Source organism: Salmo salar, chromosome ssa23 (genome assembly GCF_905237065.1).
Source record: "Salmo salar chromosome ssa23, Ssal_v3.1, whole genome shotgun sequence".
Lineage (NCBI taxonomy): Eukaryota > Metazoa > Chordata > Actinopteri > Salmoniformes > Salmonidae > Salmo > Salmo salar.
This window is the reverse complement of record NC_059464.1, coordinates 2,426,801-2,450,425: the sequence shown is the minus strand read 5'-3', so window position 1 is coordinate 2,450,425 and position 23,625 is coordinate 2,426,801. Positions and strand designations below refer to the sequence as shown.

The window sequence follows — 23,625 nt, the reverse complement described above, 5'->3', positions numbered from 1 at the left end:
ATCCTATAGACCTAGCAGATATTTGACAAACCACCTGACCTTCCATTGGAACAGTAGAATGTACTAGTAGAACACAGAATGTACACTATGAGGAACTGTCATGTAAGGATTGGACCAAGGCGCAGCGGGTAAAGTGCTCATCTTCTTAATTTATTTAAAGATAACACTTGAACAAAATAAACAATGACAATACCAAATAACCCCTTTTACTGGTCAGGACGTGACAGGAACAGCGATACTTCAAGGATCGCGCTCATTAAATCTGCTATCTTCTGGCCTCTGGTGTTTGACAAACTCCACCTTTCGTCCTCTGTGGAAACGGGAAATACTCTTTTCACAGCACTTCGATTCCGAAGTGAATTTTTCGTATCAGATTAGGAGAATTTACACAGCATGTTAGGAGAATTAACGTACAAGATTAGGAGACTGAGGTTAAGGTAAGGTAAAAAGTTAGGGTTAGCAAAAATGCTCTCATAACCTGCTACAAAAATAACTTCGTCAAAATGCCTTGAAAAGAGTGTGTCCCTTGTGGAACCAGAATCAGTCAGTCTGTGGTCCTCTGGGTTGCACAGTGAGCCACATCACACACAGACTGAATTCAATATTACCAATGCAGTTTCTGAAATTTTTAGGAAACGCTGTTCCAATGTGTAATGATGGTGCTGAATGTGAACCCGTCGCTGTGTTCCAAGTCGTTGCACCAATGGAGGCTAATACGGAACCCAAACCGGCTGCACGCATGCGCCATCGTGCGCTATCGTGCATACATTTATTTTGTCCCCCTACACCAAACGTGATCACGACACGTAGGTTAAAATATCAAAACAAACTCTGAACCAATGACATTAATTTGGGGACAGGTCGAAAAGCATTAAACATGTATGGCAATTTAGCTAGTTAGCTTGCACTTGGTAGATAATTTGTTCTATTTAGCTAGCTTGCTGTTGCTAGCTAATTTGTCCTGGGATATAAACATGGAGTTGTTATTTTACCTGAAATGCACAAGGTCCTCTACTCCGACAATTAATCCACACATAAAACTGCCAACTGAATCGTTTCTAGTCATCTCTCCTCCTTCCGGGCTTTTTCATCTTTGAACTTATGGTGATTGGCATCTACACTTTCATAGTATTACCACGACGACCGGCAAAACATTTCGTCTTTCAATCACCCACGTGGGTATAACCAATGAGGAGATGGGAGAGGCAGGACTTGCAGCGCGATCTGCGTCAGAAATAGGAATGACTTTGTCAAGGTGTGCGCTACTGGTGAAGAAGTCAGGTGCAGGAGAGCAGAGAGTTGTGAATAGGCGCACACTTTATTTAGGCAGAGGCAATAAAACAGACAGACGCCACTGCGTCAAAACCTCCAGCCAAAGGTAAAAGTGCAAGGTGCGAAACAGTCACAAAAATGATTAAATGTTTTCCAATAACATCCTTCGTGGAAAAACCACGGAAATAACTGGGAAAAACCCAGCCTGGTGCGTACACACGAAACACGTAACAAATTTCACAAAGACATGGGGGGGAACAGAGGAATAAATACATGCAGTGTGATTGGAAATGTAAACCAGGTGTGTAGGGAACAAGACAAAACAAATGGAACAATGAAAAATGGAGCGGCGATGGCTAGAAAGCCGGTGACGTCGACCGCCGAACGCAGCCCGAACAAAGAGAGGAGCCGACTTCGGCGGGAGTCGTGACAGACTTCTATTTTAGCCCTTGGCATCGCAGACGCTCGTTGGCACGCGTGAGCAGTGTGGGTGCAATAATTCAATAACATGGATTTCAACATTTATTTTGCGACGCTCGCGCACACGACGTCTGGTCTGGTCATTTACATTTACATTTAAGTCATTTAGCAGACGCTCTTATCCAGAGCGATTTGCAAATTGGTGCATTCACCTTATGATATCCAGGGAACAGCCACTTTACAATAGTGCATCTAAATCTTTTAGGGGGGGGTTAGAAGGATTACTTTATCCTATCCTAGGTATTCCTTAAAGAGGTGGGGTTTCAGGTGTCTCCGGAAGGTGGTGATTGACTCCGCCGTCCTGGCGTCGTGAGGGAGCTTGTTCCACCATAGGGGTGCCAGAGCAGCGAACAGTTTTGACTGGGCTGAGCGGGAACTGTGCTTCCTCAGAGGTAGGGGGGCCAGCAGGCCAGCGGTGGATGAGCGCAGTGCCCTCGTTTGGGTGTAGGGACTGATCAGAGCCTGAAGGTACGGAGGTGCTGTTCCCCTCACGGCTCCGTAGGCAAGCACCAGGGTCTTGTAGCGGATGCGAGCTTCAACTGGAAGCCAGTGGAGAGAGCGGAGGAGCAGGGTGACGTGAGAGAACTTGGGAAGGTTGAACACCAGACGGGCTGCGGCGTTCTGGATGAGTTGTAGGGGTTTAATGGCACAGGCAGGGAGCCCAGCCAACAGCGAGTTGCAGTAATCCAGACGGGAGATGACAAGTGCCTGGATTAGGACCTGCCCCGCTTCCTGTGTGAGGCAGGGTCGTATTCTGCGAATGTTGTAGAGCATGAACCTACAGGATCGGGTCACCGCCTTGATGTTAGTGGAGAACGACAGGGTGTTGTCCAGGGTCACGCAAAGGTTCTTAGCACTCTGGGAGGAGGACACAATGGAGTTGTCAACCGTGATGGCGAGATCATGGAACGGGCAGTCCTTCCCCGGGAGGAAAAGCAGCTCCGTCTTGCCGAGGTTCAGCTTGAGGTGGTGATCCGTCATCCACACTGATATGTCTGCCAGACATGCAGAGATGCGATTCGCCACCTGGTTATCAGAAGGGGGAAAGGAGAAGGTTAATTGAGTGTCGTCTGCATAGCAATGATAGGAGAGACCATGTGAGGATATGACAGAGCCAAGTGACTTGGTGTATAGCGAGAATAGGAGAGGGCCTAGAACAGAGCCCTGGGGGACACCAGTGGTGAGAGCACGTGGTGCGGAGACGGATTCTCGCCACGCCACCTGGTAGGAGCGACCTGTCAGGTAGGACGCAATCCAAGCGTGGCCGCGCCGGAGATGCCCAACTCGGAGAGGGTGGAGAGGAGGATCTGGTGGTTCACAGTATCAAAGGCAGCAGATAGGTCTAGAAGGATGAGAGCAGAGGAGAGAGAGTTAGCTTTAGCAGTGCGGAGAGCCTCCGTGACACAGAGAAGAGCAGTCTCAGTTGAGTGAGATAGCAAGAGAGCTGGCCAAGGACGGCACGTTCAAGAGTTTTGGAGAGAAAAGAAAGAAGGGATACTGGTCTGTAGTTGTTGACATCGGAGGGATCGAGTGTAGGTTTTTTCAGAAGGGGTGCAACTCTCGCTCTCTTGAAGACGGAAGGGACGTAGCCAGCGGTCAAGGATGAGTTGATGAGCGAGGTGAGGTAAGGGAGAAGGTCTCCGGAAATGGTCTGGTGAAGAGAGGAGGGGATAGGGTCAAGCGGGCAGGTTGTTGGGCGGCCAGCCGTCACAAGACGCGAGATTTCATCTGGAGAGAGAGGGGAGAAAGAGGTCAAAGCACAGGGTAGGGCAGTGTGAGCAGGACCAGCGGTGTCGTTTGACTTAACAAACGAGGATCGGATGTCGTCGACCTTCTTTTCAAAATGGTTGACGAAGTCATCCGCAGAGGGGGGGGAGGGGGGGAGGGGGAGGAGGATTCAGGAGGGAGGAGAAGGTGGCAAAGAGCTTCCTAGGGTTAGAGTGGTAGAAAGTGGCTTTAGCAGCAGAAACAGAAGAGGAAAATGTAGAGAGGAGGGAGTGAAAGGATGCCAAGTCCGCAGGGAGGCGAGTTTTCCTCCATTTCCGCTCGGCTGCCCGGAGCCCTGTTCTGTGAGCTCGCAATGAGTCGTCGAGCCACGGAGCAGGAGGGGAGGACCGAGCCGGCCTGGAGGATAGAGGACATAGAGAGTCAAAGGATGCAGAAAGGGAGGAGAGGAGGGTTGAGGAGGCAGAATCAGGAGATAGGTTGGAGAAGGTTTGAGCAGAGGGAAGAGATGATAGGATGGAAGAGGAGAGAGTAGCGGGAGAGAGAGAGTGAAGGTTGCGACGGCGCAATACCATCTGAGTAGGGGCAGAGTGAGAAGTGTTGGAGGAGAGCGAGAGGGAAAAGGATACAAGGTAGTGGTCGGAGACTTGGAGGGGAGTTGCAATGAGATTAGTGGAAGAACAGCATCTAGTAAAGATGAGGTCAAGCGTATTGCCTGCCTTGTGAGTAGGGGGGGAAGGTGAGAGGGTGAGGTCAAAAGAGGAGAGGAGTGGAAAGAAGGAGGCAGAGAGGAATGAGTCAAAGGTAGACGTGGGGAGGTTAAAGTCACCCAGAACTGTGAGAGGTGAGCCATCCTCAGGAAAGGAACTTATCAAGGCGTCAAGCTCATTGATGAACTCTCCAAGGGAACCTGGAGGGCGATAAATGATAAGGATGTTAAGCTTCAAAGGGCTGGTAACTGTGACAGCATGGAATTCAATGGAGGCGATAGACAGATGGGTCAGAGGAGAAAGAGAGAAAGTCCACTTGGGAGAGATGAGGATTCCAGTGCCACCACCCCGCTGGCCAGATGCTCTCGGGGTATGCGAGAACACGTGGGCAGACGAGGAGAGAGCAGTAGGAGTAGCAGTGTTATCTGTGGTAATCCATGTTTCCGTCAGCGCCAAGAAGTCGAGGGACTGGAGGGTAGCATAGGCTGAGATGAACTCTGCCTTGTTGGCCGCAGACCGGCAGTTCCAGAGGCTGCCGGAGACCTGGAACTCCACGTGGGTCGTGCGCGCTGGGACCACCAGGTTAGAGTGGCAGCGGCCACGCGGTGTGAAGCATTTGTATGGCCTGTGCAGAGGGGAGAGAACAGGGATAGACAGACACATAGTTGACAGGCTACAGAAGAGGCTACGCTAATGCAAAGGAGATTGGAATGACAAGTGGACTACACGTCTCGAATGTTCAGAAAGTTAAGCTTACATTGCAAAAACCTTAGACTAAAATGACTAAAATGATACAGTACTGCTGGCTGGTGAAGTAGGCCAGCTAGCAGTGGCTGCGTTGTTGACTTTGTTTGAAAGTGTAGCTGGCTATGTAACCTCGATAGTTTCAGTACTCCACCTTTATCATGGTACAAAGGCAACTATGTAGCTAGCTAACATAACACTAATCAAGACGTTCCTTTGTAATGTATTTCGTTTCTACAATGCTGCTCGTCGGTAATAGTTGGCTATGTTTGGAAAGTGGCGTCGCGGGGGACGAAAATTGCTGGCTAGCTAACCTCGATAATTACTCTAAACTACACAATTATCAAACTATGACAAAGACAACTATGTAGCTAGCTAACACTAGACTAATCAAATCGTTCCGTTGTAATGTATTAGTTTCTACAGTGCTGCTAGTCGATAGAAGTTGGCTAGCTAGCAGTGTTGACTAAGTTTTGGAGAACGACGTCACGGAGGACGAAAATAGCTGGCTAGCTAACCTCGATAATTACTCTAAACTACACAATTATCTTAGATACAAAGACAGCAAAGACAACTATGTAGCTAGCTAACACTACACTAATCAAATCGTTCCGTTGTAATGTATTAGTTTCTACAGTGCTGCTAGTCGGTAGAAGTTAGCTAGCTAGCAGTGTTGACTAGGTTTTGGAGAACGGCGTCACGGAGGACGAAAATAGCTGGCTAGCTAACCTCGTTAATTACCCTAAACTACACAATTATCTTTGATACAAAGACAGCTTTGTAGCTAGCTAAAAAATTGCTCAGATCAAACAAATCAAACCGTTTGTTAGGGTTGAACTGGCTATTTGTATACATAGCTTCCCCGGTATATTATATAAGTTATGTTACAATGCTAAGTACATAAACTACGAGTAAATCAACTGTTGAAGACAAGAAGAACTACAACCGGCAACAGGAAGTGCGTCACGACGCTGGGATCAGCCTGCACGCCGACGACAGGAGGAGCAAGTTTAAACCACGCTCCTCCTCCCTCTGACAGGCCAGCATTGAGCGGGAACTAACTCTGTCAGAGAATAAAAGAGAGAACAAAGGAGGTGTCGCTCTCTTCTCTGTTTTGCCCTGCGAGGTAAAACAGCGAGACCGTATATATACGAACCACACATATACCACGCACGTGTTTGCATTAATTAAAGTACAGCTAAATCAGAAGTTACTATGTGCTGACTATTTTGTTCTGTTACCAGAAACGAACTGTCGCAACATTTACACGTTGTAATGTAATGAAATGTAATATTACCTGCGGATTGAAGTGCAGCACGACTACTCGCTCCAAACCTGGAAGCATTTGACATGTTCAGCTTGTAAGGCTGAACATGGCCAAACCAAACCAGCACATCATGTTCCACACCAGTATCATGGGGGGAGGGATGGGTGAAGGAAGCGAAGGAGAGCAGAGTTAGAAATTAAATTCGAAAGAGGGAGACAATTAAGTAATGAATGGTGACGATGATGATGCAACATTGAGCATTCAGAGAGTTTAGAACTGGCTACAGTAAATCTATAATAGGACGTATTTTGAATAGCTTTGCTGCCAGTAGTCTTCTGTACATCTTGTCATAATCATATTGTATGTATTGTATATAGTAGTTCTAGTAATTCAATTTAATTGATTATTATGACCAAGGTTTATTCTTACGCCACGTAAACTATCATCGTCATGAACAGTCTCAAGCCAAATCTGCAGCAACAGTTGATGTTGATAACGTCCCTGAGGTTTCAATTGAATAGGTTTATTCATAGTATGTCTAGATTGAGGATAAATCCGCATCTATGGTGCAGTCGTGACTCACAGCGGCACCACTGCAATGCCTTTCTGCTGTGGCTGTATATAGGGGCACGTATAGAGCATGCATTATGCACGTGAGATCCGTCACGTACATTATCACTTTTCCACCCCGTTATTCCCAAAACACGCCTTCTTTCTTTTCCTGTACTCAAAATGAAGTGAGCCAACCACTGTCACAGAAAAAAACCGTTTTCTCCGGACTATGGCTAGAATGATATGTCAATCTTTCATTGTGCATTTTGATTGGACAGTCTATGTACGTGGCCTGAGGCAAGGCTCTCTTTTTCGTCACTTGACGTATAACAATACTAGACATCCTCCTTCATTGCCTGATATTGCAACAGAACGCATCGCTTCCTCCTCAGACCCGTACAGCTTTTGCTCTATTATCTATCGCGCAGATAAACTAGTAAGTTCTTTTCCATCAACTAATCCTTAGTTATGATAGATGATGTCATTTTCAGCAGATATTACTGTATTATTGTATTTATAAGCCTCAAGCTGAATAGGTAATACATGTGTGTATGTATAAATATGATGTATGAATGATGTCGTATTTTATGGCTGTAGTTGTTTAAGGATTACACTTACGTGTGACTTCCTATCGGCAACTCCCAATGTATTACAAGGTCATACGGATGCAATGGCAAGAACAGACGCGGAAGTAACGCTTGCTACAAATTCACAGGGGATGTAATAACGCGCATATTATGTAAACTGTTCATAGCGCGCAAATAAATCCAGAAATATCACACAAGCGCTGACCAAAAGACGATCAGAACATCGTGTACACGCCTACATCAATGGATGCCAATAGCGAATCCCTCACGGTACGCACGGCATGTGAAAAATCTAGAGCGCAACGCACTGGCTATAAGGGAAGATTTGGATGTATAATGAGTTTTCAAACGAGTGTCATGTCGTTTTTCACGGTTGAAATGCTCACCAGCATATTTGACATGCTTTTATTTGAGAAATCATACGGTCTCCTCCGATGGCGCACATAGGCAGACCAAGGTTATATTGGAGTCTCATCATGATAACTAGCCTGGGCAGCTGCTAGTGGGTTATATCTACTCTATCGTCTGGGGTAGGTAATACACTCGTGTCCCTCGGCGACAAGTTCGTAGTAGGCCTATTTCACCCTGTTTTTCGCCTTCTCGCCATTAAATTTAGTTAAGGACGAAATTGAAGCCTTTTCAGCCATGTACAAACCGGTCGCGGGGGGAGTGTATTACCGGAAGTGGCTTTATACATGGGGTGGCCAGGGGGTGGCCAAGGCTACAGAAAATGAGTGTGTAACCCTAACCGGGCATCTAAGGAGCCTGAATGAATCCTATGATTGCTGATTAGAGGTAGAAGTGATAATTCACTTAACCCGGAGTTCTTCAATGTGGCAGATAGTGTGGTCCAAAAAGGTTACTTCACTAGAATTCCTTAACTTACTATGAATAGTCGGTGTCTCTACCTCAGAACTGCAGCTCAATATCACTCACACACTCACTCACTCACTCACTCACTCACTCACTCACTCACTCACTCACACACACACACACACACACTGTACTCACATACTGGAGGGACTTTGGTCACTCTGTTTTCATGAATATACAATCTGGGTCTGAACATCCAAAATGTTTTCAGAAGATAAAGAGAACCCTCTTCTCTGGATCTTGAAATGTCTGAAATACACGTTAAATAATGTGTCATATCTCTATGGAAATGTATAATTAAGGGATCCACAAGATTAGATACTAACAGCTGCTAACTAAAATGTGTAGTTTAAAGTATAGGCCTGGCCTACCATTGGTTCCTTTTGGAACAGCATATCTGGTGCTTGATGCAGTTGGGAGGGGCACAATGACATCTCCTGGCAGCTCTGGCTCACTGTCTTGCTCAGAGCCAGAGGTCTCTGTGTCATCCCTTGATACTAGAGGTCGACCGATTATGATTTTTCGATGCCGATTATTGGAGGACCAAAAAAAGCAGATACCGATTAATCGGACGATTTTTATTTGTAATAATGATAATTACAGCAATACTGAATGAACAATGAACACTTTTATTTGAACTTAATATAATACATAAATAAAATCAATTTAGTTTCAAATAAATAATGAAACATGGTCAATTTGGTTTAAATAATGCAAAAAAACAGTGTTGGAGAAGAAAGTAAAAGTGCAATATGTGCCATGTAAAAAAAGCTAACGTTTAAGTTCCTTGCTCAGAACATGAGAACATATGTTAAAAGGAACCACCAGCTTTCATGGGTCTTCAATATTCCCACTTAAGAAGTTTTAGGTTGTAGTGCAAAAAGCAGCGCTTGTCTGTATGGTCCCCTGTCAGTCTGCTCCTCCGCTTATCATAAATGATCCCTACCTCACTGAACACTCTCTCGCTTGGGACCGAAGAAGGTGGGGGACAGAGAAACTTCTTTGCCAGTGGAGTGAGTGTTTGAAGTCTGTCCTCATTCTGCTTCAACCACTCCAAAGGCAAGCTGCTCTTTCTGTCAATGACAGGCTCTGTGAGGTAACGTTCCAACTCAATTTCAAAACTGCACTGGACTTCAGCCCTGCCCTCTTGGCTTCCAAGGATTCTAGCGTAGAGGCTGTCCACCAGACTGGGTGGCTGATCTGCCCGGACTCTTTGCCTTTTTGCACCTGGATCTGGGTCCTCCTCTTCATTCGTCCAATCTGCTGTGGCTCTGGGATTTGGTTTCCTTAGTAGGTCAGACTCCTCCTTCAGCCACTCTTTTGCTTTCTCTATTGCTGTCCCTGAGATGAAGGCATAGCTTTTGTAACGTGGATCCAGGACAATTGCCAGCACCAGGCACTTTGTCTCCTCGGCCTTGGAGAACCTCCTTGTCAGACTGTCCAACATGGTCTTCTGTAAAGTTTTGATGCCTTGAGTAGAAGAACCCTCCAGCTGCAGCATCAGCTTCAGCACTGACACACTGGGGATGATGCATGCGGCTGTAGAGTTGGAGTGGCTCATCTCCAGTGTCACCTCCTCCAAAGGTACCAGAGTCTCAATTAGTTTAGAGACAATGTGCCACTGTGCAGCAGACAAACTGCTGATGTGTCCGTATTCACCTGCATACACGTTCAGTGCACGCCTCTGTTCAAACATCCTTTCCAACATGTGTAGTGTTGAGTTCCAGTGAGTTTGAACTGCTTGCATTATGCTGTGTTTGGAAAGGCCAAGTTCTTCCTGAATGGCCCTCAGCCTCTGTTTGGCCAGTACAGAGTGGTCAAAGTAAGTTGCACAGCTCTCCAACATGGCAATAATGTCTAGCTAGCTCTCTGTCTGGATAGGCATTGATTACAAGCTGTATGGTGTGTTCACTGCAGCTGAAGTCTGGAAGCTCTGCCAGTCTCATACCTTTCACCATGTTTGCCCCACTGTCCCTGAGGACCAGCACTACACGTTCTGTGTGTAATTCCCAGTATTCCAACATGGTCAAAAACATCTCTCTGATGTAGTTTCCTGTGTGTGATCCAGTCATAGTCTTGACATTCAGTACAAACTGCTTTCTTGTCCAGACATTGCCAATGAAATGTCCAGTAAGGCTCATCAGGGACTCTGTGGTGCCTGACCAACAGTCAGTTGTGAATGCCATGTGTGGAGCGTTCACTGGTGCCACCAGATTCTTCACTTTCATCACAACTCTTTCATGTGTTTTGTCTATCATTTCTGTGCAAAATCATTTTTCATCTTTGATCCTGTACCGGGGTTCAGCAAGAATAATCAGCCGCTGAAAACCAATGTCAGACACCACTGTGAATGGCTGGTTGTCAGTGGCAATCATCTCAGTAATTGCTTCATCCGTCTTCTTGGCCCTTGGGTCTTTGTCCTGCCATTTTGCTTGTTTATTAAAAAGTTGAAAGATTGTAGCCTGCGATGTCTGTGAACTGTCTGTTTCACTTTTTCCTTGTGAAGAATTTGCGTTTGCTTTTTTCATCATTGCTTCCTTATGGGCTTTTGGATGGGTGTTCTTAAGGTGATTCCTTGTGGGCTTTTGGGTGGGTGTTCTTAAGGTGATTCCACAGGTTGGTGGTATTTTATGATTTAGCAGTTGCTGACCCCATGCTTACATCTTTATCACAAATAAGACACCTTGCTTTCCCTGGAGCCAATTCAATGTAAAAGTCCTACACTGGTGCTCTGCTTTTCTCTGCCATCTGTGAAATTAATATAATCGTACGCACGCACACACACAGCTCTCTGAAGTGACAAGGATACTGAAGAGTCTGCTTAGGAGACACAAATACTCTCAACTGTTTGAATAATAAAAATAGAGTTTAAATTACCTGTGATGAATGTTGAAAACAGAAACTGTAATTTCTATATGCAGGAAATCCTATTTTAATAATGAGCATGGTACGAATTGACTACCAAAGTGTGAGTTATAATCCCCATGACACCTTCCAGCAAAATCTGAAAAGCGGTTCCTTCATTCATTTATTCCATAGGATATTTTTAGATTTACTTCAAATAAGGTCTGTGTTTCGTGTAGGCTTACACTACCTTGCCAATTTGATAACTGTGTAGATATCCATAGGACAAGGTAACACTGATCAATATTGGCTAAATATTAAGCGAAGATAAAACAAATTGTAGAGTGGATTTATGAAAATATGTTGACAAACGTTACCTTATCCTAGTGAGATTTACATGAGTATCAAAACGCAGAGGCGGTTTAAGCCTGCACAAAACACAGACCTTATTTGAAGTAGATCAAGACATTCTCTATGGAAGACATGAACAGTAAAATAACGAAGGAACCCCTTTCAAGTTCAGCCGCAAGTTATTACAGGAATTATGACGCGTCGCCTATTTCTCTCTATACCATTTGTGTTTCATATACCTTTGACTATTGGATGTTCTTATAGGCACTATAGTATTGCCAGCCTAATCTCGGGAGTTGATAGGCTTGAAGTCATAAACAGCGCTGTGCTTCAAGCATTGCGAAGAGCAGCTGGCAAACGCAGGAAAGTGTTGTTTGAATGAATGCTTATGAGCGTGCTACTGCCTACCACCGCTCAGTCAGAGTGCTCTATCAAATATCAAATCATAGACTTAATTATAATATAATAAACAGACAGAAAAACGAGCCTTTAGGCCATTTATTCTTTCAGTGAAATACGGAACCGTTCCATATTTTATCTAAATATTGCTGTTACATTGCACAACCTTCAATGTTATGTCATAATTATGTAAATTTCTGGCAAATTACTTCACAACGAGCCAGGTGGCCCAAACTTGCATATACCCTGACTCTGCATGCAATGAAGGCAAGAGATGTGACACAATTTCCCTAGTTAATATTGCCCGCTAACATGAATTTATTTTAACTAAATATGCAGGTTTAAAAAAATATATTTCTGTGTATTGATTATAAGAAAGGCATTGATGTTTATGGTTAGGTACATTCGTGCAACGATTGTGCTTTTGTTAAATCATCACCTGTTTGGCAAAGTAGGCTGTGATTCGATGATAACTTAACAGGCACCACATTGATTATATGCAACGCAGGACAAGCTAGTTAACCTAGTAATATCATCAACCATGTGTAGTTAACTAGTGATTATGTGAAGATTGATTGTTTTTTCTAAGATACATTTCATGCTAGCTAACAGCTTACCTTGGCTCCTTGCTGCAGTCGCGTAACAGGTGGTCAGCCTGCCACGCAGTTTCCTCGTGGAATGCAATGTAATCGGCTGCAATCGGTGCCGATTACCACTTGGTAGGAAAACTTGAAATCGGCCACAATTAATCGGCCATGCCGATTAATCGGTCGACCTCTACTTGATACATCTAATACATTAAAATAACACAAGAACCATTAGTGTATAATCAAAATAAAAATTCCACAGCCATCAAAATAAGAACACACATGAATTAACAACCAACATTTTAAAGTGAGGCTTAATCTGACAAAATCATCGATTGCAAGCTGAAAATAAACTGGGCATGTGACTGACTGCCTGATAGATGCTCTGACTTGGTGGTGGAAGACTGGGTCCTTGTGAAGTCTGACCATACTGACTCTGACTAGCCTCAGGTAGGGAGCTGCTCTGGGATCCGGTGGGGATGCAAGGGCTGGGGTCTGTTTGCACCTGATCTGCCTGTTTGTGCTTCTTTAAAAAGAAGTCTGATATCTCTTCCTTTCTTTTCATGTTTAATTGACCCTATGCACAAATAAGACAGTCTACATCTAAGCATCCAATTACCCACATTTTATTCCAATCTCAATCTTAATTACAAATGCCCATTATCATAACTGTACCTTAAAATCAACTGCCAGCCTAAGTTACTAGTCAGATCATGGCTAGCCCTACTCTGCAGTAAGTAATTTAGCTAGCTATAATTTCGTACACCTTTACGATAGCAAACAGGCTATCTGCAAATTGTGGTGATCTTTTAAGTAACGTTAACAGATTTATAATAACAATTGTTCATTTTGAGTTCAAGTATGAAAATCTGAGTTAATGGATTTCAAATTGCTGAATGTTAACTTGCTGAACACTGACAGCTGTAGCCTACTAGTTACCCCACATTAGCTAAACATTCATATACTGTAACTTACAACACTGCACTGTATATGCGTGTATTACTAGCACAGATGTAAACATAATGTTTGGCTAAATTGGGAACCGATCTCTCTTATCTGATTAACTGTCTGTTAATGGAGCCAACGATCTAACGTTAACTTACACAGCAACTCGACTTTCGTAAAAGTTGTTCAGGAAACCTAAACCTGATGCTAAACTTTAAAACTTACTTCAAATATAATGCTTTCGCCAATCTCGAATAAAGCTTGTGGAGCTGTGGAAATATTCTCTCTTCTTCTTCTGTATGTTCTTCTTCTTATTCTTCTGTATCTCGCAACCAACGTTAATATTCTCTCTTCCTCGATTTGAAAAAGTCAAAATAAATGCTTCTTTCATCAAGAGGTGAAATGAAATGTCAATCAGCATCAAACTGCCAGTAGCGAATGAAATTTTGGGGTGGCACCCGGGGGGCCAATCAGATGTCAGGGGTGTCCAGTGCCACCCCGGACACCCCTCTGGCTCCGCATGTGATTACCGGCTATGCACGTCAAGCTCAGAGATAGTGGAGATCTATAAAGCGCACTAGTGGCTGCCATGCTACATGATAACCGCTTGGAATAGACACTAAGCTAGCGAGGGCTGTCAAGAATGCCAGTATGGTTATGATTACCAATGTTAATCTATTTATTCAACATAATACACATAGGTAATTTATTAGCATAGGCCCAGGCCTTTACCTTATGATGCTGCTATGACAGTTGATTGAGTCAGTGGCGATAAACCATCCATGCTACAAACACTGAATCTATAATCCTTTCAACAGAATGATTTATAACAATGATTTCTCTCCCTCCATGTCTCCCTCATTCATCCCCCTCTCTCCTTCACCCCCCCTCAATCCCACCTCCCCTCTCGCTTTTGCACTCTCTCGCTCTCTCTCTCAGAAACACAATGCCTCACTCATTCCCATTCCTCTCTACGGAGCAGAAGAAGGAGCTCAGTGATATTGCTCAGAAGATCGTCGCTCCTGGCAAAGGAATCCTTGCTGCCGATGAGTCCACAGGTAGGGGACTGCCGATGAGTTCACACACACGGATCAGATCACCCGCTAAACACACTCCTACATGGCATATCCTACATATATATCATATCCTACATAGATACTCCTACATAGATACATGGCATATCAAAGATGTCATGTAGAATGGCGTGTAGATTGGCGCTGGAGGGGATGACTGACGTTTTACATGCTCCTAACCAACTGTGCTATTTTGTTCGTTTTTTCCCCGTTGTTTGTAACTTATTTTTGTACTTATTTTGTACATAATGTTGCTACTACCGTCTCTTAGGACCGAAAATAACGTCTGGACATCAGAACAGCGATTACTCAACTCGAACTGGAAGAGTCCAACGCGAAGGATATACTGCTGTCTCGGGAATGGGCCCAAATTTGCGTGAAGAAAAGACGGACAAAAAGGGAGCGCAGGTCGGGCTGCCTTCTGAGAATTCGTAGGCGAGTGAGTAAACTCACACTGCCATCCGTTCTATTGGCCAACGTGCAATCATTGGAAAATAAAATGGATGACCTACGATCAAGATTATACTACTAACGACACATTAAAAACTGTAATATCGTATGTTTCACTGAGTCGTGGCTGAACGACGACATGGATAATATAGAGCTGGCGGGATTTTCCATGCACCAGCAGGACAGAGAAGCTACGTCTGGTAAGACGAGGGGCGGGGTGTGTGTCTATTTGTCAATAATAGCTGGTGCGCGATGTCTAATATTAAAGAAGTCCCGAAGTATTGCTTGCCTGAGATAGAGTACCTTATGATAAGCTGTAGACCACACTATCTACCAAGAGGGTTCTCATCTATATTATTCGCAGCCGTCTATTTACTACCACAAACTGATACTGGCACTCCGCAATCAACCAGCTGTATAAGGCCATAAGCAAACAAGAAAATGTTTGTCCAGAAGCGGCACTCCTAGTGGCCGGGGGACTTTAACGCAGGCAAACTTAAATCCATTTTACCTAATTTCTACCAGCATATCACATGTACAACCAGAGGAAAAAAAACTAGACCACCTTTACTCCACACACAGAGATGCATACAAAGCTCTCCCCCAGGTCAACATTCATAAAGCCGCGGGGCCAGATGGATTACCAGGACGTGGACTCAAAGAATGCACGGACCAACTGGCTAGTGTCTTCACTGACATTTTCAACCTCTCCCTGACCGAATCTGTAATACCTACATGTTTCAAGCAGACCACCATAGTCCCTGTGCCCAAGGAAGCGAAGGTAACTTGCCTAAATGATTACCGCCCCGTAGCACTCACATCGGTAGCCATGAAGTGCTTTGAAAGGCTGGTCATGGCTCACATCAACAGCATCCTCCCGGATACCCTAGACCCACTCCAATTCGCATACCGCCCCAACAGATCCACAGATGACGCAATCTCAGGACCCTGGGACTAAACACCTCCCTCTGCAACTGGATCCTGGACTTCCTGACGGGCCCCAGATCCTCAAAAAGTTCTACAGTTGCACCATTGAGAACATCCTGACCGGTTGCATCACCACCTGGTATTGTAACTGCTTGGCATCTGACCGTAAGGCACTACAGAGGTTAGTGCGTATGGCCCAGTACCAGGACATGAGGTCGAAGGAATTGTCCGTAGAGCTCCGAGACAGGACTGTGTCGCGGCACAGATCTGGGGAAGGGTACCAAAAAATGTCTGCAGCATTGAAGGTCCCCAAGAACACAGTGGCCTCCATCATCAAAAAGTTTGGAACCACCAAGACTCTTCCTAGAGCTGGCCACCCGGCCAAACTGAGCAATCGGGGGAGAAGGGCCTTGGTCAGGGAGATGACCAAAAACCCGATGGTCACTCTGACAGAGCTCCAGAGTTCCTCTGTGGAGATGGGAGAACCTTCCAGGAGGACAACCATCTCTGCAGCACTCCACCAATCAGGCGGAGTTTGCCAAAATGCACCTAAAGGATTCTCATCTATGAGATACAAGATTCTCTGGTCTGATGAAACCAAGATTGCGTGCCTTTCCAAATAATGTCCAATCAATTGAATTTACCACCGGTGGACTCCAATCAAGTTGTAGAAACATCTCAAGGATGATCAATGGAAACTGGATGCACCTGAGCTCAATTTCGAGTCTCATAGCAAAGGGTCTATTTATGTAAATAAGGTATTTCTAAAAACCTGTTTTTGCTTTGTCGTTGTGGAGTATTGTGTGTAGTTTGATGAATAAAAAAAAAAAATCTATTTTAGAAGAAGGCTGTAACGTAACAAAATGTGGAAAAAGGGAAGGGGTCTGAATATATAAATATTTTACATTTATATATATTAATATTTAACCCCATTCCAACCCACCTGTAGGCAGCGTGGCCAAGCGCTTCCAAAGCATCAACGCTGAGAACACTGAGGAGAACCGCCGTCTTTACCGCCAGCTCCTCTTCACGGCCGACCGCGTAGAGCCATGCATCGGCGGAGTCATCTTCTTCCATGAGACCCTGTACCAGAAGACAGACGACGGCAAGCTGTTCCCTCAGCTCATCAAGGAGAGGGACATGGTGGTGGGCATCAAGGTGGACAAAGGTGTCGTCCCCCTGGCCGGGACCAACGGAGAGACCACCACTCAGGGTGAGAGACAACAGTGGGCCGGGGCTAAGTAACCTTTGATCTGTAGTATTGAGCTCAACTTTGCTACGAATGCAGATTTTATTCAGGGGATTGTTTGAAGAAAAACTGGAACAAAGTGTCGAGTCATGTTTATTTCATAATGTTACACATATCCATCCCCTCTCTTTCCCTCCTCTCTCTCTCTCTGCCTGTCTGTCTCGCTCTCTCTGTATGTCTCTCTGTCTCTCTCCCTCAGGTCTGGATGGGCTGTACGAGCGGTGTGCCCAGTACAAAAAGGACGGAGCTGACTTTGCTAAGTGGCGTTGTGTGCTGAAGATTACTGACACCACCCCCTCAGAGCTGGCCATCAAGGAGAATGCCAATGTGCTGGCCCGCTACGCCAGTATCTGCCAGATGGTGAGACACACACACACACACACACACACACATAAAGAGCAAGAAACATACATTGAACATGTGTGAACATATTGCACACATAAAATTAGTTGGCACACACTTGGCCATTCCCCACTCAATCTCCACACTTTTAATTTTTTTATTATAAATGTTTCACATCTCTGCTTCAAAAACCAATATCACCACTATAATTACTTATCAAGGAGTTGTAGTTATTTTAGCCATATTAGCTCGAGTGCCAAGTAGCCAAATCCGGTGCCATTGATATGCCGGGCATAGGCACCCCGGCCAATAAGGTTTTATTGTCTGTTCTGTAGTCATGACGCTGGTTGCCATGCTTCTGTGCCCTTCCCTAGCATGGCATCGTGCCCATCGTGGAGCCCGAGATCCTGCCAGACGGAGACCATGACCTGAAGCGCTGCCAGTATGTCACTGAGAAGGTGAGGGATTGCTCCGATTAACAGAAAAACAATGGCTACCTTCCAATGGCTATTCTAGCATGCCACTTAAAATGCATGTCTGCTTCCTTCTAAGTAGGCTGTGTTTACAAAGGCAGCCCAATTCGGATCTTTATCCCACAAATTGGTCGTTTGACCAATCACATCAGATCTTTTCACATTAGATCTTGTTCAGATCTGATCTGATTGGTCAAAAGACCAATTAGTGAAAAAAAGATCAGAATTGGGCTGTCTGTGTAAACGCAACTTTAGTGCGCTAGTGTGGGTGTTGGATTAGAGCGTACTTAGTCTAGGCAGGATAGGAACACTCATTAGATCAATCAGTCATTCAATCAATCAATTTCAACATCTCTAACTATTTCTGTCTGTCTCATCCCTATTTCTTCTATTTCCTTTCTTTGTCTCTCTCTTTCTCTCTCTGTCCCCTTGTCTCTCTCACTCTCTCTCTCTCTCTCTCTCTCTCGCTCTCTGTCCCCTGTCTTTCCCTCTCTCTTTCTCTCTCCCCCTCCTCCCCCACAGGTTCTGGCTGCAGTGTATAAGGCTTTGTCTGACCACCATGTGTACCTGGAGGGCACCCTGCTGAAGCCCAACATGGTCACCCCAGGACACTCCTGCTCCCAAAAGTACAGCAACCAGGAGATAGCCATGGCAACTGTCACCGCCCTGCGCCGCACCGTGCCCCCGGCTGTGCCTGGTGAGAAGGAGAAATGTATAGAAATATGGACACATGCGTGCACGCACATGTAGCACATGGAGATGTGTTAAACTTACTGCTCATCTAGCTTTTGAGTGGCGCAACCCGTAGAGATGCTTGAGGGAGAACGCTCACGTATGATTGTGTAGCAGAAGTCCCGGTTTCGAGCCAGGTATGTGCCGAATCGGGAGGAACTGGTACTCACTAAGCAAGCAGCATGACGTCCTTTACACACGCACAGACACACTCACTCAATCCACTTTCCACACACATACACACACACACACACACAAAACCCTCCTCCCACACACACATCCACTCCCCCTCTATTATCTTACCCTTCCTCTCCCTGTCTCCCTGCCTCCGTCCTTCCCCAGGCATCACCTTCCTGTCTGGCGGCCAGTCTGAGGAGGAGGCCTCCATCAACCTGAATGCCATGAACCAGTGTCCCCTTCACCGGCCCTGGGCCATCACCTTCTCCTACGGCCGCGCCCTGCAGGCCTCCGCCCTCAAGGCCTGGGGAGGCAAGCCAGAGAATGGCAAGGCCTGCCAGGAGGAGTTCATCAAGAGAGCCCTGGTATGACCCACACAGAGAGAAGAACACGAGGGAGGGAGGGAGGGAGGGAGATACGATGGGTGGCATTGAGACCTGGGTACAAATAGTAGTATTTGTTTTCTTTCAAATACTTTGATTGAGCGTGAGTGCCCAGGGTTTGCACTTTCGGAATTATTACTTTTGTTCCATTGCACCAGGCTAGCAATGTGTTCCTAGATTCACTTTTAACCATGATAACTCCCCAAAGATATTACTAATCTATCAAGTGACCCTAATGCAGCACAGCTGTCAACATTCTCAGAGTCAGGTGAAGGCATTTATATAGTAAGCCTGATGATACCTTGTGCATAGTTCAACAGTTCAACAGTAGCAGTGAATACAAACTGAAATACATGGGCATTACGTCACAAGCTTCTTATAATTATTGCGACCCTATGTGATAACGAACTACAGCAGGGCTATTCAACTAGCAGCTGGTTTATACTTTTATAATGAGCCTTTGATCAATTATTTTAATGTTTTTTTTAAGGGGTTAGAGACAGTAAGAGAAAGACAGGAAAGATTGTAAAGAGGTTTGTGCCACAAGGGCGTGGGCCGGATTTGGATCCACGCCAACACAGTATATATGTGGCCCTAACCGCTAGACCACCTCAGGTCCTTTGATAAATTCTGAACATTAATTTAAAACATCCAAAAGAATATATGACGTTTAGTGCCAAAATGAGCCCTCTGTCAATATCCTCCAGTAGGAGAATCTGTTTTCCTGTAGTCCCGCCCATTAAGTGCTGTCAATTAATATCCCCCAACATATAGCCAATCAGAGCTGCTAACATCAGCCAATCGCAGCTGCGAACATCTGGCAGTGCCACCGCACGAACATCGCTTGTTTTGTAGTCATCATGATATACTTTTACATAATGCTGTTAGGTGGCTAAGCAAGGGTAATGCTCTCAAGAGAGTATGTGAGCTTAGGGAGGAGATAAGCCAACACAAATCTAGCAAAAATGCTTGATAGGGGGTTCGTAGCAAAGGTTTGTTTTTTGAGTGATCTGCAATCACTTGAATGGACTTAATTTGGTACTACAGAGGAGGGATAAAACAGTTAATGACATGATTGAAAAAAATTACTGCTTTTCAAAATAAATGTGTTATTTTCTCCTCTGATTTGAGCCCAGACAAAATGCTCCATTTCCCTACACTCAGTGTTCAAATTGAGCAGAATGTCATCTGTCGGGCAGCAAGAGCATGCAGCTCAAACAACTGGTTGTCCCATGAAGCAGCTTACAGGTGAACAACAGCGGTAGAGTAGTTCAATTCAAACTCGTTTTTCATAATTCATAAAAAGAATGCATCACTGATTTGTATTTCCTGCGACTTGCTGAAGAAGTAACGCCTGTTTGTAACACCTGTTTGTGTGCGTCCGTGTGTTGTGTAGCCAGTTAGAATGCCAAAACAGTCATTTTTATGGCTTTTCCCAAAAACCTTCCCAATTAAATGTTGACTCCAAAGTAGGCCTACCTGACAGAATGATATCATGATGGTTTGTAGCCTATAAATCTGGTGGTCATTTGTTTTTGCAAACTCTGCCATCACATGTACAGGCTAGTTGAATAGCCCTCGACTACAGACTTTAGGATAAGGTGAAAGGTCCTAGACAGTACTACATACACCATATAAACCTAATAAAGTAAGGCCATGTGGTGTGTACCTAATGGTCCTATCACAATGAGATAGCAAGAGGAAGTGGAGCTAAGGCTCCATGTGTAGGGAGACAGAGGGTCTGTACTAATCGTTGCCTTTTATCTCTTTCTTCCGCTTTCTCTCTCACACCATCTCTTTCTCCATCTTACTTTCTTCTCTCTCTCCCATATCCTCTCTCACTCTTTCTTTCCCTCTCTCCTTCTCTGTCTCTCGTTTACAGAACAACAGCAAGGCTTGTCAGGGCAAGTACGTTTCCTCTGGAGACAAGGGCGCCGCCGGTGGAGAATCCCTCTATGTGGCCAACCACGCCTATTAAGTATGGACCCACCCCTTTCAATATCAAACCACACCCACACATCCCACACTATCCACTCAGCTGATACAGTTCTGTCCCGACCCGCCCCCTTCGTGGGCCTATTCCTGTTACTCTTTTCTTCCCAAAACTCTTTCCTTCTTCCACTTTTTTTGTTGTTGCTTTGGGCTTGTGATGTCACTGTTATGTTATTGTGTAGTGCAGGAAAGTTAAGTGTGTTTTGACACTTTTTTTTATTTTAGCACTCAAACACCTCCCACGAGAGAAGAATCTGTGATCCTCTGCCCCTAGTCATTCCTCATTCACTGCTGAGCTTGAGAGCTCCAGCTCTTTGTCCCCACCCCCTCTCTGCTTACATGCTCCTCCCCCCAGACTATCCCTCCTGATTCAGTGTTGTCATCTTGATGATTCCTAAGTACATGTGCCTTCTTCTCTCGACTGAGGAAGACCTTTTAGAGTATATTATTAATGTATGATAGTTCTATACACTGGAAATAGAAATAAAGACTCATATTCACTAAATGCACTTTTGTGATATCCTGTTTTGGGTTCGGGCAGACTGCCTGCTCTAAAGAGACTGCTAGGTGGGGGTGTAACTACCATTATATGTGACAGCAGGGTCAGAAAATGCTTGGGGATTCACAGCATGTCATGCTGTAGCCATAATAACATGAAAAAGAATGATGTACATTCGTCTAAGGAATACAGTAATATTGTAGATGCCAACCGACCGGCAATGAATGACACATTTGAACAGTCACAAAATATCAGCCTCACACTGACAGCAGTTAAAACAACAGACTCACACACAGGTTGATTCTTTCAGAGTTGACACAATCAGTACCAATATGCGGCCTTTAAACGAACATCGATTCATGATTTCAAGGGATAGTTCACCTAAATTCCAAAATTACATATTGGTTGGTTTTGTTTACCTGGCACTGTAAATCCAAGTCAATAGTCCCGATATCATGACTCAGTAACTTCTTTGAGCTACACAAGGTAAACAAAAACAAAGCATGGCTTGCTGTCATACCTTGTCCATATACTGCGTACAGGGTAAGGAAACCATTGTCAATTTGTATTTGTGAATTTGGGTGAACTATTCCTTTAAACAAAAGTCACAAGTCACAGAGATTTTGGTTCAGCTGAGATAAAGAAGAATATAAAAAGAGGAATGGACTACTGTCCTATTATAAACAGTCAGGATGACCTAGGCCTCAGCAGAAGCCTGGTGTCGGAGTTAATAATCTCCTGGATGAAAACCATGTAGCGGGCCACCCGGGTGTAGACTGCAGTGAAGACTTTTCCACCGCAGCTTTTCCCGAAACTCGTGATTCCCACCTGGACAAACTGACCAGTAGAGAGACATACCAACAGCCCACCAGAGTCCCCCTGAAAAGTGGACAAGATAAACCACAAGTAAGACTGTGTGTTTTCCTTAAAGTGATGCAGTACCTGACAGGTGTCCTTTCCACCCTCCCAGAACCCAGCACACATGTTGGAGGTGAGAACAGGATACGCTTCCAGGCAAGCACGCTACTTAATGAGGGGCACTCTCAGCTGCTGCAGGATCTTATCGCCAAGCAACGGTCCTGGAGAGCATGAGAGAGTGACCGAGAGAGCGAGAGAGGGGGACAGAGAGGGTAAACATTGGGTTAAATGATAAAGTACGAGATCTAGAGTACAAAAAATGAAGGAGAGAGAGTGGGAGGAGAAGAAGAATAGGGGGATGAAGAAAAGCTAGCAGCACCTGGGCATAACATCAACTGGTTATCCAATAGATTAGTAAGAATGGCTCACTCCTTGCCTTTTTCCCTTTATCCAGATTACAACCTCTCACTTTTGGTTAATTGAAAATGGAACCATTTTCAAAATATCGCCCTTTATAAAACATAAAGGTTGCAATTCCAGTTTCATCCCCCAGAAAAGACAGAACAAATATTACAACAAATATTATTATTAAAGTCAAATATACTAAAAAATATATTTTTATTTTAGGGAATTATCTTTGTTAATGATATTAGGAATGGTGGAGTTATGTCACACGTGCAGTTAACAAAGATATATGGAAATGTTTGTGCTATCAAGAATTACAACCAACTTATTGCAGCATTACTGCGAAAACGGAAGGAGGCAAGTGGAAGAAGATGGGCAGACAAATAAATTCCCTAACATTTCCAAAAAATATTTTTGTCATAAATCGACAAATATAATATAAATGTTGACAGCGGCGCCGTACAGGTTGCAAAAGAAACATGGTTTATGAACTGATACACAAAACAATGCTTAATTCAAAACTTGTTTTTTCAATTTAAATTATTATACAAAATTCTTGCAACCAACAGAATGTTATGTATATGGGGCATACAACCAACCCCCTCTGCTCTGCAGATTTTGCTGCGATGAGACAGAATCATTAGATCACTTATTTTTATATTGCCCCTATGATTTATGTTTCTGTTCAGGAATGGCTGAAAAATCACAACATTTACCTAAAAGTAAATG

At 44.5% G+C, this 23,625-nt stretch overlaps 1 protein-coding gene and 1 pseudogene across 1 annotated transcript; one reads left to right on the top strand and one right to left on the bottom strand.

Annotated features, from left to right (window-relative positions):
- Positions 1-7,049: 7,049 nt before the first annotated feature.
- On the top strand, positions 7,050-21,639 carry LOC106583908 (fructose-bisphosphate aldolase A-like). The gene is made up of 8 exons (XM_014168562.2): positions 7,050-7,186; positions 14,276-14,394; positions 16,736-16,999; positions 17,235-17,395; positions 17,752-17,835; positions 18,373-18,547; positions 18,925-19,124; positions 21,025-21,639. The coding sequence occupies exons 2-8, from the start codon at positions 14,283-14,285 to the stop codon at positions 21,118-21,120; spliced, it is 1,092 nt and encodes a 363-aa protein (XP_014024037.1). The 5' UTR covers positions 7,050-7,186; positions 14,276-14,282; the 3' UTR covers positions 21,121-21,639.
- LOC106583910 (zinc finger BED domain-containing protein 4-like) lies at positions 8,484-10,738 on the bottom strand (annotated as a pseudogene).
- Positions 21,640-23,625: the final 1,986 nt, after the last annotated feature.

Coding starts and splice junctions, on each gene's coding strand:
- LOC106583908 (XM_014168562.2), top strand. CDS start 14,283: ATGCCTCACTCATTCCCATTCCTCTCTACGGAGCAGAAGAAGGAGCTC. Junction 14,395..16,735: donor TGCTGCCGATGAGTCCACAG/GTAGGGGACTGC, acceptor ACCCACCTGTAG/GCAGCGTGGCCAAGCGCTTC. Junction 17,000..17,234: donor CGGAGAGACCACCACTCAGG/GTGAGAGACAAC, acceptor TCTCTCCCTCAG/GTCTGGATGGGCTGTACGAG.